This window comes from Bombina bombina, chromosome 10 (assembly GCF_027579735.1).
Source record: "Bombina bombina isolate aBomBom1 chromosome 10, aBomBom1.pri, whole genome shotgun sequence".
Taxonomy (NCBI): Eukaryota; Metazoa; Chordata; class Amphibia; order Anura; family Bombinatoridae; genus Bombina; species Bombina bombina.
Window position 1 is genome coordinate 40,778,655 of NC_069508.1, and position 17,671 is coordinate 40,796,325.

Genomic DNA, 17,671 nt, shown 5'->3' on the forward strand with positions numbered 1-17,671 from the left:
TGAGTCATTGTGAACCCTATTTGCATATCTCACCCAGAATCCTTTGCTGCATTGGAAACAGTGTAATCAGAGAGTTTCTGGGGTAAAAGCAAGTCTTCTGACTTGTCTAGATTTGTAAATGGTTTACACAATGAGTTATTTTCTCTACATTTTGGATTTAGTGGAGGATTTTAAACTCACTTTTCACCTCCCCATATTTTAAATTGCTGTTATATATATATATATATATATATATATATATATATATATATATATATATATATATATATATATATATATATATATATATATATATATATATATATATATATATATATATACATACACACACACACACACACACACACATATATATACACATAGGAATGGCAGGAACGGAGGGGGGAGCTACATTACAGAAAAATGTGGGGTGGATCCCTAACCAACGATTGCAGGAGGGTGTTGGAACAGGGAATTTTTTTTAGGTGAAACTCTAGCCAAACATTTTTTTAGTTTTGGATAGCATAGGGAAAAGTTTGTTTTGCTATATGTGCCCCTGTTAAGAAAATTTCACATCACTTTCTGCCATTGTGACAATTGGATTTTGAGTACTTTGGGTTATCCTGGAAAGAAGGATTGGTGATAAAGCTCTATTTTCTCTGTTTGTAAGTACGAGTTGTACTTAAGTTGGATGTCTGTAACCCAGGGACTGCCTATATATATATATATATATATATATATATATATATATATATATATATATATATATATATATATATATATATATATATATATATATATATATATATATATATATATATATATATATATATATATATATATATATATATAAATTAATTTAAAAATAAATAAAATTATTTAAATTAAAAAACAATTGCCTTAAATTTTCATATTGGCAAACAGTCTCCCAGTACTTAATATGGGGTAAGGGAGGGAAGAGAGCTGTTTGGAACGTATCAGGTAAGGATCAGGGGGTGGGAGGGTAATCTCTACACTAAGCTAAAATTAGAAGGGAAAAAAAACGTTGCACTCACTTGTGCATATATTTGTGGAACATGTGCTAACAGTCACAAGAAAATTAAAGACAAATTAAAAAAGGAAAAGAGCATATGATAAAAAAAAATCATTGCTAAAGTATGGCAAAGTTGCATCAAAATTCCAATTTATTATCATCCAAAAAGAATGTTCCTTCACAGAACCCAATGGCTTACACAGATTGTATGCACATAATTAACGTTCTAAGCAAGTTCATGCTAACTTCACACATAAGGGTATAGTCATAGTTACACTGAGCACTTAATGCTTTCAGAACGCTCAGATATAAGTCTGTTGACACAGAGCATTTAACACTTTCAGTACGGTAAGATTCAATACGTCACTGTCACCTCTGAAACCAACGCTGGGCACTTAGTGCTGATGCACACTCTCTAATCCCTAATAGTTAGGCAAATACTGGCAAAAAACAAAGTTAGAGCGTTGCTATTGATCTCATTACATCACCCCTGGAACCGCCTTCCTTTTCTCGATATAAGAAAGGCTGTTTGCTTATCATTCAACTCAGTCATACTTTCGCAATGATTTTTTTCATCATATGCTCTTTTCTTTTTTAATTTGTCTTTAAAGCTAAAATTAACCTTACAAGCTACCTGATTAACCCCTTCACTGCCAGGAATTTAAGAGGTGTGGTGCACAGCTGCAATTAGCAGCCTTCTAATTACCAAAAGGCAATGGCAGAGCCATGCATGTCTGCTATTTCTAAACAAAGGGGATCCCAGAGAAGCTTTTACAACCATGTCATGATTGCACAAGCGCTATGTAAATTTCAGTGAAAAACTCAAAAGTTTGTGAAAAAGTTAACACTTTTTTTTTATATGATCACATTTGGTGGTGAAATGGTGGCATGAAATATATCAAAGTGGGCCTAGATCAATACCTTGGGGTTGTATGCCTTAAAATAAAAGTTTTGACAGGTAAATAAAACAAAAAAACAAGGCTCTAATTCTGTTTAAATTGAGTGATAGCAAAAATGCTAATCCGGTATTTTGGGCAAGTTTTTCTCTGAAAGTCCCAATAGTGAAGGGTTTAATTCAGCTGCTAATGCTGATTTTTTTTTATACCAGTCATCCAAAATTGTATAATCGTAGTCATTCTCCTGTTTTTTTAGTTTGTTTCATATTTATAAGTGATGCTTCGGTATCTTGTACACCAGATGATTTAAAGCCCTTGGAATCCTTTCTATATTGTTTCGGCCTTTGCATCGTCATGACTGTACCACTGCACCAGTCTACATAGGACTTCCAAATCACACAACCACCCTGCTTATCACTACAGAATGCTGCAGCCAGGCTATTTAAAAACCTTCCAGACACTTGTTAAAACACAAGGCTAGTGTATTCTACAATGGCAGGGGGGCCAGAGTATAGCCGACTTTGCTTTTTTGCTGGCTCATAAATGTCAAATTGTAGACTCATACGGACTTATTATCTATCACATATTTGGCCAAATGAGATCCTCATTCACTACACACCTAAATGTCCAGAGAGATCCACAGATTATAACCGGATAACCATTAAATTTTAGTAAAAAAACAGAAGCGCTAAGTTGGTGACCCTGCAATCAACTACTAGTAAACTGCATTATAAATAAATCGGCTACATTTTGTCTGATGCTTAGTCTGTACAATTAGCAACAAACATTACCCAACATCAGCTCGCTTAGGTAGATCTAGTATTGCCCCATATACAAACTGCATCATGACAGTCATGTCCGTGTGGTTTATTCTGCAAGAAAAGAAAAAAAAGGGAAAAAAAATTAGAGCGATATATATGCATAGGCTTGTTATAAAAAGGAGGGGAGCTAAAAATGTATTAAAAAGGGACAGTCTACTTGAAAATTGTTATCGTTTAAAAAGATAGATAATCTCTTAATTACCCATTCCCCAGTTTTGCATAACCAACACTGTTATAGTAATACACTTTTTACCTCTGTGATTACCTTGTATCTAAGTATCTGCAGACTGCACCCTTACTTCCATTCTTTTGATAGACTTGCATTTTAGCCAATTAGTGCTGACTCATAAATAACTCCACGGGAGTGAGCACAATTTTATCTAGATGGCATACTTGAACTAGCACTGTCTAAAAGTGAAAAACTGTCAAAAAAACAATTAGATAAGAGGCAGCCTTCAACGGCTTAGAAATCAGCTCATGAGCCTAACTAGGTTTAGCTTTTAACAAAGAATACCAAGAGTACAAAGCAAATTTCATGATAAAAGTAAATTGGAAAGTTGTTTAACCCCTTAACGGCCAAGGACGTGCTAGGTACATCCTCCAAAAAACGGCCATTAACGACCGTGGACGTACCTAGCACGTCGTCAGTCAAAATGAGTGCTGGAAGCGATCGGATTCGCTTTCAGCCACTCTAAGGGCATTGCAGCGATGCCTCTGTGGCCCTCTCTGCATCGGCCAGCAATGGTGCCAATTGTTGGTGGCGTGGGAGGTATAGGAGGGAGGCAGGTTGGCGGCCCATCGCTGGAGAGGGGTGGGACCGCTACAGAGAAATTTTTTTTTAAAAAAAATACACACACACACACACACAACAGGATGTGGGAAATCGATCTGGGAGGGGGGTAGGCAGCTACACTACAGAAAATTTGTTTTTGTTTTTTAAAAATAAGTAAAAAAATATGTCAAACTGGGTACTGGCAGACAGCTGCCAGTACCTAAGATGGTGGCAAAAAGGTAGAGGGGGAGGGTTTGAGAGCTGTTTAGGGGGCACGGGGACCCTACACTGCTGAAAATATATAAAAATAAATTTAAAAAAGCCTTTTATTTTTATACTGGCAGACTTTCTGCCGGTACTTAAGATGTGGGTGGGTGATCATTGGGGGGTGGGGGAGGGAAGAGAGCTGTTTGAGAGGGATCAGGGGGTGGGATGTGTCAGGTGGGAGGGTAATCTATACACTAAAGCTAAAATTAACCCTACAAGCTACCTAATAAACCCCTTCACTGCTGGGCATAGTACAAGTGTTGTGCTTAGCTGCAATTAGCGGCCTTCTAATTACCAGGAAGAAATGCCAAAGCCATATATGTTACAATGTATCTTTTGCTATTTCAAAACAATTTTATTTTTTCAAAATTAGCTAAAGTACTTTTTTTGTACTTATTGCCCTATAACTTGCAAAAAAAGTAAAGAACATGTAAACATTGGGTTTTTCTAAACTCAAGACAAAATTTAGAAACTATTTAGCATGGGTGTTTTTTGGTGGTTGTAGATGCGTAACAGATTTTGGGGGTCAAAGTTAGAAAAAGTGTGTTGTTTTCAATTTTTTCATCATATTTTATAAAAACTTTTTATAGTAAATTATATGATATGATAAAAATAATGGTATCTTAGAAAAATGTTCCATAATCCTTTAAAAACATAATTTATGTAAGAACTTACCTGATAAATTCATTTCTTTCATATTAACAAGAGTCCATGAGCTAGTGACGTATGGGATATACATTCCTACCAGGAGGGGCAAAGTTTCCCAAACCTTAAAATGCCTATAAATACACCCCTCACCACACCCACAAATCAGTTTAACGAATAGCCAAGAAGTGGGGTGATAAGAAAAAAAGTGCGAAGCATATAAAATAAGGAATTGGAATAATTGTGCTTTATACAAAAAAATCATAACCACCACAAAAAAGGGTGGGCCTCATGGACTCTTGTTAATATGAAAGAAATGAATTTATCAGGTAAGTTCTTACATAAATTATGTTTTCTTTCATGTAATTAACAAGAGTCCATGAGCTAGTGACGTATGGGATAATGACTACCCAAGATGTGGATCTTTCCACACAAGAGTCACTAGAGAGGGAGGGATAAAATAAAGACAGCCAATTCCTGCTGAAAATAATCCACACCCAAAATAAAGTTTAACAAAAAACATAAGCAGAAGATTCAAACTGAAACCGCTGCCTGAAGAACTTTTCTACCAAAAACTGCTTCAGAAGAAGAAAATACATCAAAATGGTAGAATTTAGTAAAAGTATGCAAAGAGGACCAAGTTGCTGCTTTGCAGATCTGGTCAACCGAAGCTTCATTCCTAAACGCCCAGGAAGTAGAAACTGACCTAGTAGAATGAGCTGTAATTCTTTGAGGCGGAATTTTACCCGACTCAACATAGGCAAGATGAATTAAAGATTTCAACCAAGATGCCAAAGAAATGGCAGAAGCTTTCTGGCCTTTCCTAGAACCGGAAAAGATAACAAATAGACTAGAAGTCTTACGGAAAGATTTCGTAGCTTCAACATAATATTTCAAAGCTCTAACAACATCCAAAGAATGCAATGATTTCTCCTTAGAATTCTTAGGATTAGGACATAATGAAGGAACCACAATTTCTCTACTAATGTTGTTGGAATTCACAACTTTAGGTAAAAATTCAAAAGAAGTTCGCAACACCGCCTTATCCTGATGAAAAATCAGAAAAGGAGACTCACACGAAAGAGCAGATAATTCAGAAACTCTTCTAGCAGAAGAGATGGCCAAAAGGAACAAAACTTTCCAAGAAAGTAATTTAATGTCCAATGAATGCATAGGTTCAAACGGAGGAGCTTGAAGAGCTCCCAAAACCAAATTCAAACTCCATGGAGGAGAAATTGACTTAATGATAGGTTTTATACGAACCAAAGCTTGTACAAAACAATGAATATCAGGAAGAATAGCAATCTTTCTGTGAAAAAGAACAGAAAGAGCGGAGATTTGTCCTTTCAAAGAACTCGCGGACAAACCCTTATCTAAACCATCCTGAAGAAACTGTAAAATTCTCGGTATTCTAAAAGAATGCCAAGAAAAATGATGAGAAAGACACCAAGAAATATAAGTCTTCCAGACTCTATAATATATCTCTCGAGATACAGATTTACGAGCCTGTAACATAGTATTAATCACGGAGTCAGAGAAACCTCTATGACCAAGAATCAAGCGTTCAATCTCCATACCTTTAAATTTAAGGATTTCAGATCCGGATGGAAAAAAGGACCTTGAGACAGAAGGTCTGGTCTTAACGGAAGAGTCCATGGTTGGCAAGATGCCATCCGGACAAGATCCGCATACCAAAACCTGTGAGGCCATGCCGGAGCTATTAGCAGAACAAACGAGCATTCCCTCAGAATCTTGGAGATTACTCTTGGAAGAAGAACTAGAGGCGGAAAGATATAGGCAGGATGATACTTCCAAGGAAGTGATAATGCATCCACTGCCTCCGCCTGAGGATCCCGGGATCTGGACAGATACCTGGGAAGTTTCTTGTTTAGATGAGAGGCCATCAGATCTATCTCTGGGAGCCCCCACATTTGAACAATCTGAAGAAATACCTCTGGGTGAAGAGACCATTCGCCCGGATGCAACGTTTGGCGACTGAGATAATCCGCTTCCCAATTGTCTACACCTGGGATATGAACCGCAGAGATTAGACAGGAGCTGGATTCCGCCCAAACCAAAATTCGAGATACTTCTTTCATAGCCAGAGGACTGTGAGTCCCTCCTTGATGATTGATGTATGCCACAGTTGTGACATTGTCTGTCTGAAAACAAATGAACGATTCTCTCTTCAGAAGAGGCCAAAACTGAAGAGCTCTGAAAACTGCACGGAGTTCCAAGATATTGATCGGTAATCTCACCTCCTGAGATTCCCAAACTCCTTGTGCCGTCAGAGATCCCCACACAGCTCCCCAACCTGCGAGACTTGCATCTGTTGAAATTACAGTCCAGGTCGGAAGAACAAAAGAAGCCCCCTGAATTAAACGATGGTGATCTGTCCACCACGTCAGAGAGTGCCGAACAATCGGTTTTAAAGATATTAATTGATATATCTTCGTGTAATCCCTGCACCATTGGTTCAGCATACAGAGCTGAAGAGGTCGCATGTGAAAACGAGCAAAGGGGATCGCGTCCGATGCAGCAGTCATAAGACCTAGAATTTCCATGCATAAGGCTACCGAAGGGAATGATTGAGACTGAAGGTTTCGACAGGCTGTAATCAATTTTAGACGTCTCTTGTCTGTTAAAGACAAAGTCATGGACACTGAATCTATCTGGAAACCCAGAAAGGTTACCCTTGTTTGAGGAATCAAAGAACTTTTTGGTAAATTGATCCTCCAACCATGATCTTGAAGAAACAACACAAGTCGATTCGTATGAGACTCTGCTAAATGTAAAGACGGAGCAAGTACCAAGATATCGTCCAAATAAGGAAATACCACAATACCCTGTTCTCTGATTACAGACAGAAGGGCACCGAGAATCTTTGTGAAAATTCTTGGAGCTGTAGCAAGGCCAAACGGTAGAGCCACAAATTGGTAATGCTTGTCTAGAAAAGAGAATCTCAGGAACTGATAATGATCTGGATGAATCGGAATATGCAGATATGCATCCTGTAAATCTATTGTGGACATATAATTCCCTTGCTGAACAAAAGGCAATATAGTCCTTACAGTTACCATCTTGAACGTTGGTATCCTTACATAACGATTCAATAATTTTAGATCCAGAACTGGTCTGAAGGAATTCTCCTTCTTTGGTACAATGAAGAGATTTGAATAAAACCCCATCCCCTGTTCCGGAACTGGAACTGGCATAATTACTCCAGCCAACTCTAGATCTGAAACACAATTCAGAAATGCTTGAGCTTTCACTGGATTTACTGGGACATGGGAAAGAAAAAATCTCTTTGCAGGAGGTCTCATCTTGAAACCAATTCTGTACCCTTCTGAAACAATGTTCTGAATCCAAAGATTGTGAACAGAACTGATCCAAATTTCTTTGAAAAAACGTAACCTGCCCCCTACCAGCTGAACTGGAATGAGGGCCGTACCTTCATGTGAACTTAGAAGCAGGCTTTGCCTTTCTAGCAGGCTTGGATTTATTCCAGACTGGGGATGGTTTCCAAACTGAAACTGCTCCTGAGGACGAAGGATCAGGCTTTTGTTCTTTGTTGAAACGAAAGGAACGAAAACGATTGTTAGCCCTGTTTTTACCTTTAGACTTTTTATCCTGTGGTAAAAAAGTTCCTTTCCCACCAGTAACAGTTGAAATAATAGAATCCAACTGAGAACCAAATAATTGATTTCCCTGGAAAGAAATGGAAAGTAGAGTTGATTTAGAAGCCATATCAGCATTCCAAGTCTTAAGCCATAAAGCTCTTCTGGCTAAGATAGCCAGAGACATAAATCTAACATCAACTCTAATAATATCAAAAATGGCATCACAGATGAAATTATTAGCATGCTGGAGAAGAATAATAATATCATGAGAATCACGATTTGTTACTTGTTGCGCTAGAGTTTCCAACCAAAAAGTTGAAGCTGCAGCAACATCAGCCAATGATATAGCAGGTCTAAGAAGATTACCTGAACATAGATAAGCTTTTCTTAGAAAAGATTCAATTTTTCTATCTAAAGGATCCTTAAACGAGGTACCATCTGATGTAGGAATGGTAGTACGTTTAGCAAGGGTAGAAATAGCCCCATCAACTTTAGGGATTTTGTCCCAAAATTCTAATCTGTCAGGCGGAACAGGATATAATTGCTTAAAACGTTTAGAAGGAGTAAATGAATTACCCAATCTATCCCATTCCTTAGCAATTACTGCAGAAATAGCATTAGGAACAGGAAAGACTTCTGGAATAACCGCAGGAGCTTTAAAAACCTTATCCAAACGTATAGAATTAGTATCAAGAGGACTAGAATCCTCTATTTCTAAAGCAATTAGTACTTCTTTAAGTAAAGAGCGAATAAATTCCATCTTAAATAAATATGAAGATTTATCAGCATCAATCTCTGAGACAGAATCCTCTGAACCAGAAGAGTCCAAAGAATCAGAATGATGGTGTTCATTTAAAAATTCATCTGTAGAGAGAGAAGATTTAAAAGACTTTTTACGTTTACTAGAAGGAGAAATAACAGACAAAGCCTTCTTTATGGATTCAGAAACAAAATCTCTTATGTTATCAGGAACATTCTGCACCTTAGATGTTGAGGGAACTGCAACAGGCAATGGTACATCACTAAAGGAAATATTATCTGCATTAACAAGTTTGTCATGACATTTAATACAAACAACAGCTGGAGGAATAGCTACCAAAAGTTTACAGCAGATACACTTAGCTTTGGTAGATCCAGCAGGCAGAGGTTTTCCTGTAGTATCTTCTGGCTCAGATGCAACGTGAGACATCTTGCAATATGTAAGAGAAAAAACAACATATAAAGCAAAATAGATCAAATTCCTTATAAGACAGTTTCAGGAATGGGAAAAAAATGCCAAACATCAAGCTTCTAGCAACCAGAAGCAAATGAAAAATGAGACTGAAATAATGTGGAGACAAAAGCGACGCCCATATTTTTTGGCGCCAAATAAGACGCCCACATTATTTGGCGCCTAAATGCTTTTGGCGCCAAAAATGACGCCACATCCGGAACGCCGACATTTTTGGCGCAAAATAACGTCAAAAAAATGACGCAACTTCCGGCGACACGTATGACGCCGGAAACGGAAATGAATTTTTGCGCCAAAAAAGTCCGCGCCAAGAATGACGCAATAAAATGAAGCATTTTCAGCCCCCGCGAGCCTAACAGCCCACAGGGAAAAAAGTCAAATTTTTGAGGTAAGAAAAATATGATAATTAAAGCATAATCTCAAATATGAAACTGACTGTCTGGAAATAAGGAAAGTTGAACATTCTGAGTCAAGGCAAATAAATGTTTGAATACATATATTTAGAACTTTATAAATAAAGTGCCCAACCATAGCTTAGAGTGTCACAGAAAATAAGACTTACTTACCCCAGGACACTCATCTACATGTTTGTAGAAAGCCAAACCAGTACTGAAACGAGAATCAGTAGAGGAAATGGTAAATATAAGAGTATATCGTCGATCTGAAAAGGGAGGTAAGAGATGAATCTCTACGACCGATAACAGAGAACCTTATGAAATAGACCCCGTAGAAGGAGATCACTGCATTCAATAGGCAATACTCTCCTCACATCCCTCTGACATTCACTGCACGCTGAGAGGAAAACCGGGCTCCAACTTGCTGCGGAGCGCATATCAACGTAGAATCTAGCACAAACTTACTTCACCACCTCCCTTGGAGGCAAAGTTTGTAAAACTGATTTGTGGGTGTGGTGAGGGGTGTATTTATAGGCATTTTAAGGTTTGGGAAACTTTGCCCCTCCTGGTAGGAATGTATATCCCATACGTCACTAGCTCATGGACTCTTGTTAATTACATGAAAGAAATGTACGTTTAATCAATACTCACAATCAGAAATTTTTTTTTTTATTATTTTTATTTTATTTTATAAATGCCCACTGATATCAATTCAAAGCGCTTTAATTTCTGCAATGATGCCCATTGACACCAATACAGAGGTGGCCTTAAATTCTATAAAAAAAAATAAAAACACTAACACCAATGCAAAAAGGCCTTATTTTCTGCAAAAATAGCCACTGACCCTTTTTTGTAAAAACACAGATACCAATGCAGAGGGATGGCCAACTTCAGCACTATTTCAAAAAGGTTAGCCTCCACCGCTGATATTCTCTGGATGTTTAGAGGGAGGTTTTATTGGAGGCACATAGAATAAGCGCCTCTGACTCCGATGGCCACATTCCCTACTGGTTTCTTACACTTTCTAATAAAGGATAATCACAAAATACTGGCTTTCAGCTCCTCTCTTTTTCTGCACCTTCACTGAAGTGCAGCAGCTCTTTCATATGAATGTTAGAAATGAAAAGCTCTATTTAACAAAGTTCCAAAAACGGATTAGTACTTTACCTTCAAAAGCAGGTCAGTGCACAGGACGTGTACTCAAAGACAAAACAATACAAATAAACTACTCATTTCAGACATGTGGTTCCTGTAATTTACTCACCCTTGGATCTGAATAAACTCCTGGGAGCTCTCTGCCCAACATCCGCTCAGCATAGCCGCAAAGTAACTAGACCTCGCGCATAAAACCGCCCTGAGAAAAAAAGTCAATGCAAAGAGGATTATAGGAAAGGCTTTATTTCCTAAAGTAGCTAGATTAGTGTATCACTTTTGTATAATCAGAAGCAAGTGCAATGTTTTCATGACTTAAGATCAATAAAAACACCAAAATGTATAGCAGAGAATTAGTCTGTACGCTCCTATTTATTAATTTAAATATACGCTCTGTACAATTCACTATTAACACTATCGTTTTATTACTCTATCTAGGTGAATAAGTAAGCAAACATTTTTTGTTAAAGGGATATGAAACCCAACATTTTTTTTTTCAGGTTTAGTAATTTACTTTTATTATCAAATTTAGCATTTTTCTTGGTCTCTTGTGTTGAAAAGCAAAGACTTAAATCTCACGTGCCTGCAGCACTATATGATATATACCATGAGAATGAAGCACTTTTGAGAATAGAGGTACATTGCAAACCTTTTTTTTATAACTGTATTCTCTTTCTGAATCAGAAAATAAATGTAAAAAAAAAAATTGGGTTTCCTTTAACAGAAATGAAATAAAAGTGTATAGCTTCCCCAGAATATAATATGATGTTGGATGTTAGGATCATATGAAAAAGATAGACTAAACAGTTACCAGAAACCTGTCAAACACAAACAGTGTCTTCATGAAAGCGTTTAATATTTACCAAATAAAATGAAATTTATGCTTACCTGATAAATTTATTTATTTCTTGACACGGTGAGTCCACGGATCATCTAATTACTATTGGGAATATCACTCCTGCCCAGCAGGAGGCGGCAAAGAGCACCAAAGCAAAGCTGTTAAATATCACCTCCCTTCCCTCCCACCCCAGTCATTCGACCGAAGTAAAAGGAAAGAAAGGAAACAACAAGGTGCAGAGGTGCCTGAGGTTTATAACATAACAAAAAAAACCTGTCTTAAAAAACAGGGCGGGTTGTGGACTCACCGTGTCAAAAAATAAATACATTTATCAGGTAAGCATAAATTTTGTTTTCTTTCTAATGACACGGTGAGTCCACTGATCATCTAATTACTATTGGGAATCGATACCCAAGCTAGAGGACACAGATGATAAGGGAGGGACAAGACAGGGAACCTAAACAGAAGGCACCACTGCTTGAAGAACCTTGCTCCCAAAGGAAGCCTCAGTCAAGGCAAAATTATCAAATTTATAGAATTTGGAAAAAGTGTGTAGAGAGGACCAAGTTGCAGCCTTGCAAATCTGTTCCATAGAAGCTTTATTTTTGAATGCCCAGGAAGAGGAAACAGCCATAGTAGAATGAGCCGTATCTCTCTCAGGAGGCTGCTGTCCAGCAGTTTCATAGGCCAAGTGAGTGATACTCTACAGCCACAAGGAAAGAGAAGTAGCCATAGCTTTCTGCCCTTTATGTTTCCCAGAGAAAACCACAAACATAGCAGACGACTGGCGAAAATCCTTAGTTGCCTGTAAATAGAATTTCGTCTAGGTTGTGCAGCAGACGTTCCTTATGAGAAGAAGGATTAGGACACAAAGAAGGAACAATCTCCTGATTAATATTCCGATCTAAAACCACTTTAGGGAGAAACCCTAACTTAGTACGCAAAACTACCTTATCTAAATGAAAAATAAAGGCAAGGAGACTCATACTGTAATGCAGAGAGCTCTGCAACTCTATGAGCAGATGAAATAGCAACAAGAAACAAAACATTCCAAGATAACAATTTAATATCTAAGGAATGCATAGGCTCAAACAGAGCCTGCTGAAGAACTTTAAGAACAACGTTAAGACTCCAGGAAGGAGTAACCGGCATAAACACAGGCCTGATCCTGATCAAGGCCTGACAAAACGATTGCACGTCTGGTACATCCACCAGACGTTTATGTAACAAAATAGATAAGGCAGATATTTGACCCTTTAAGGAACTTGCCGATAAACCCTTCTCCAAACCCTCTTGGAGAAAAGACAAAATTCTAGGAATCCGAACTCTACTCCAAGAGTAGCCTCTAGATTCACACCAATGCAGATATTTACGCTATATCTTATGGTAAATCTTTCTAGTCACAGGCTTACGAACCTGAATCATGGTCTCAATGACCGACTCAGAAAAACCACGCTTAGACAAAATTAAGCGTTTAATCTCCAAGCAGTCAGCTTCAGAGAAACTAGATTTGGATGAAGGAAGGGCCCTTGAAGTAGAAGGTCCTTCCTCAATGGAAGTCTCCAAGGTGGAAGAGATGACATCTCCACTAGGTCTACATACCAGATCATGCAAGGCCACGCCGGTGCAATGAGGATCACTGATGCCCTCTGTTTGTTTCGAGCAATGACCCGAGGAAGGAGAGCAAACAGGGGAAATAGGTATGCGAGACTGAAATTCCAAGGTACCGCCAGAGCGTCTATCAGTAAAGCCTGAGGATCCCTTGACCTCGACTCGTACCTCTGGAGCTTGGCATTCTGCCGAGATGCCATGAGATCCAGTTCCGGCTGTCCCCATTTGAGAATCAAGCTGGAAGACACTTCCGGATGGAGTTCCCACTCCCCCGGGTGAAAGGTCTGTCTGCTCAGAAAATCTGCTTCCCAATTGTCCACTCCTGGAATGTGGATCGCAGACAGACAACAGTATTGGGTCTCCGCCCACTGAATAATCTTGGCTACCTCTGTCATGGCCAAGGAACTCCGAGTTCCCCCCTGATGGTTGATGTAAGCCACTGAAGTTATGTTGTCCGACTGGAACCTGATAAACCGAGCCAAAGCTAACTGAGGCCAGGAGAGCATTGAAGATTGCTCTCAGCTCCAGAGTATTTATAGGTAGAACCGACTCCTTCCGAGTCAAAGTCTCCTGAGCCTTTAGCGAGCCCAGACTGCTCCCCATCCCAACAGGCTGGCGTCCGTTGTCACAATCGCCCAGGTGGGTCTGCGGAAGCAGGTTCCCTGGGAGAGATGATCCTGAGACAACCACCAAAGAAGAGAATCTCTTGTCTCCTGATCCAGATGTAATCGTGGAGACAGATCCGCATAATCTCCGTTCCACTGCCGGAGCATGCATAACTGCAGAGGTCTGAGGTGGAAACGGGCAAACGGAATGATGTCCATGGCAGCTACCATCAGACCGATTACCTCCATACATTAAGCCACTGATGGCAGAGGAGAGGACAGAAGCGCCAGACAAGAATTGAAAATCTTTGATTTCCTGACTTCTGTCAGAAAAATTTTCATTGATAGGGAATTTATTATGGCTCCCAAGAAAACTACCCTTGTAGTTGGAATTAAGGAACTCTTTTCCAAATTCACCTTCCATCCGTGAGATCGCAGGAAGGATAACAGCATCTTCGTGTGGGAGTTTGCTTGTTGAAAGAATGGCGCCTGAATCAGGATGTCGTCCAGATAAGGCACCACTGCAATGCCCCACAACCGGAGCACCGCCAACAGGGATCCCAGAACCTTTGAAATAATTCTGGGAGCTGTGGCAAGGCCAAATGGAAGAGCCACAAACTCGAAGTGTTTGTCTAGGAATGCGAACCTCAGAAACCTGTGATGATCCCTGTGGATGGGAACATGTAGGTACGCGTCCTTTAAATCTACAGTTGTCATAAATTGACCCTCTTGAACCAAAGGAAAGAATGGAATGAATAGTTTCCATCTTAAAGGACATTACTCTGAGGAATTTGTTTAGACTCTTGAGATCAAAAATTGGTCTGAAAGTTCCCTCTTTTTTGGGAACCACGAACAGATTGGAGTAAAACCCCAGACCTTGTTCCTGCGTTGGAACAGGAACTCTCTCTCCCAGGTCGGAAAGGTCCCGAACACAGTGTAAGAACGCCTCTCTTTTTATCTGATCTACAGAATCTTGAAAGCAGAAACCTGCCCCTGGGAGGAAAGGTCTTGAACTCTAGTTTGTATCCTTGGGACACAATGTCCACCACCCAGGGATCCTGAACATCCCGAACCCAAGCCTGAGCGAAGAAAGAAAGTCTGCCCCCCCCCACAAGATCCGGTCCCGGATCGGGGGCAGGCCCTTAATGCTGACTTTGAGTCATTAGCGGGTTTCTTAGATTGCTTTTCCTTGTTCCAAGACTGATTAGGCCTCCAGGAAGGCTTGGACTGTTCCTGCTTGGTAGAGGGAGAGGAAGGAACCCTTGAAGTTTCAAAAGGTACAAAAATTACTCTGACGTCCCTTCTGCTTATTCCTCTTATCCTGAGGGAGGAAATTACCCTTTCCTCCCGTAATGTCAGAAATCATTTCTGCCAATCCCAAACCAAACAAAGTCTTACTCTTGTAAGGGATCGCTCAAAGCTTAGACGACACATCCCCAGACCAGGATTTCAACCATAAGGTTCTGCGGGCCAGTACAGCAAACCCAGAAATGTTTGCTCCCAGCTTGATAACCTGTAGGGAAGCATCCGTAATAAAAAATTGGCCAACTTAAGGGCCTTGATCCTATCCTGGATCTCTTCAAGAGGAGTGTCTGTCTGAATAGAATCAGATAACACATCAAACCAGTATGCCGCCGCATTAGTGACGGTAGCAATACACACCTCAGGTTGCCATTGTAAGCCCTGGTGTACATACAGGTATACCTCACTTTACAGCGCTTCGCTAATACAGCGCTTTGTGGAGCTGAAGTTCAACCTCCAAGGATTTTGAAATAGTGCTGTAATTATCGTGAGATTGCGAGAAAAGTGACTGGCACCATTTTGTTATGCGCAGTTCACTTCTCTTACTGCTTTACAGTGTAATCTGTGTCTCAGTGTCATAGTCTGGCAAATTTTACTACAGTAATTGACAATATGTTACAGGTACAGTATTTATTGAATACTGTGCTGTGCTAGTGTTAAATTAAACGTAGCACTATTGCACCCCTAATTTATGTTAGTTCAAACATGTTTTCAAGTTTTTAGACACACTGGCAAGTGAAAAGAAAGCTAAAACTGCCTTGTTTCACTTTAAGGCGGTTTTCACTTTACAGCGGGGCTCCGGTCCCTAACCCGATGTATGAGCGAGGTATACCTGTACATCTTTTTGAGCAACCCCTCCAACTTCTTATCCATATGATCTTTAAAAGAACAGCTATCCTCTATGGGAATAGTGATTCTCTTAGCTAAGGTGGAAATTGCCCCTTCCACCTTGGGGACAGTCTGCCAGGACTCCTTGACAGAGTCAGCAATAGAAAACATCTTTTTAAAAATAGGGGATGGAGAAAAAGGAATACCCGGTCTCTCCCATTCCTTAGCAATAATCTTTATAGCTCTATCTGGTACAGGGAAAACCTCCACCATGGAAGGTACATCAAAATACTTGTTTAGCTTGCTAGACTTCTTAGGATTGACTACGACCGTGGTGTCGGAGTCGTCCAAGGTAGCCAAAACCTCCTTAAGTAACAAACGGAGGTGTTCCAGCTTAAACCTGAAGGATACAACTTCAGCATCAGAAGAAGGAATTACACTGTCTGAATCTGAGATTTCAACCTCAGATGCTACCGAAGTATCCTCTTCCTCAGATTTCTGGGAAGGAGCCTTCGGAATAGCCACAACTGTGTCAGCAACCTTACTCACTGATTCTTTACATTTCCTCTTGCGCTTTCCCTGCAGCATGGGAAAAACAGACAACGCATCAGATACCGCAGAAGACATGAGGGAAGCGATGTCTCGCAGAGTAACTCCAGGCGGAGCTTGAGAAGAAGCGCAGGGCACTGCATGTGTGGACGATAGCATTTGGGACACATGAGGAAAAAACTGCAGCATATCTTGAACATTGTCAGACTCCTGGACAGTATCCGCCTTAGACAATGTTGGCTCAGCAAACAGTCTATCCCTGTAATTTAAAGTTCTCTCAATACATGAGGAACAGAAAGGGATTGGTGGTTCCACGTTAGCATCAAAACATAAAGAACATGTAACATCTTGCAGGGCCTCTTGGTCCATCTTTATTCACAAATGAACAGATTAAAATTAAATAAACTTATATCTTAATTTGAAATTACCACACAAAAAAAAAACTGTTACCATCTATTTAAATGTTAAAACCTAACTTTTTTATTTTTGCTTGCAAAAAAAATATTAAAATTGTCACAATATATTTCGGACAACCTCTACACCACAGCTGAGTTTTGCTGAGGTGCCTACCTTCCTTGCTGCCACCGGAGCATATATTCTGATAGCAGACGTCCGGACTCAGCTTAAACAAAGTTTTCTAACAGATCTGAGGCTGTTCTCCCGCATCACCGTAGCGCAGCATACAAGTACTTGTTTAACTTGCTATCCACCAAAATGCTGCTCTCCGCAACACCGGAAGTGAAGTGGGAAAGAGGCGCGCAACAGAAATTGCTGCCTCAGCTAGCTCCACCAATCGTGGGCGTATCAAAAATTAATCTCCCGGTCGGCAAAGGTCTTCTAAAATAACGCTGCCGGGAGTAAGGGAAACACACCTAACACCATGAGCCACAATCTCCTCGTCTCCAGTGCCTGCCATTACTGCCATCATAGCATAATCCCCAAACTCCAAAGGACAATATCCATTGTGCCCCATATTAAAATTAAAGTGCAAAAGTTTTGCTGTGTTCCTAGAAAAAATAAAGTCAGCACTTACCTTTAGAAATCTGCCCGGCAGCAAGGCAGCTCACTAGGTTTGAGAGGCCTGTTACCTCACATGGACCCGTGGAAAAGAAACAAAGACTGAGTAA

The 17,671-nt window shown here is 39.8% G+C and overlaps 1 protein-coding gene across 2 annotated transcripts in view; it reads right to left on the reverse strand.

Moving 5' to 3' along the window:
* Positions 1 to 17,671, reverse strand: part of BTBD8 (BTB domain containing 8) — a 161,638-nt gene that overhangs the window by 121,312 nt on the left and 22,655 nt on the right. For both annotated transcript variants that reach the window (XM_053694007.1, XM_053694004.1), the window contains exons 6-7: positions 10,924 to 11,013; positions 2,700 to 2,780 (exon numbers count right to left, since the gene is read on the reverse strand). In XM_053694007.1, coding sequence (XP_053549982.1) covers positions 2,700 to 2,780; positions 10,924 to 11,013 — 171 coding nt within the window. The remainder of the gene's footprint in view (positions 1 to 2,699; positions 2,781 to 10,923; positions 11,014 to 17,671) is intronic.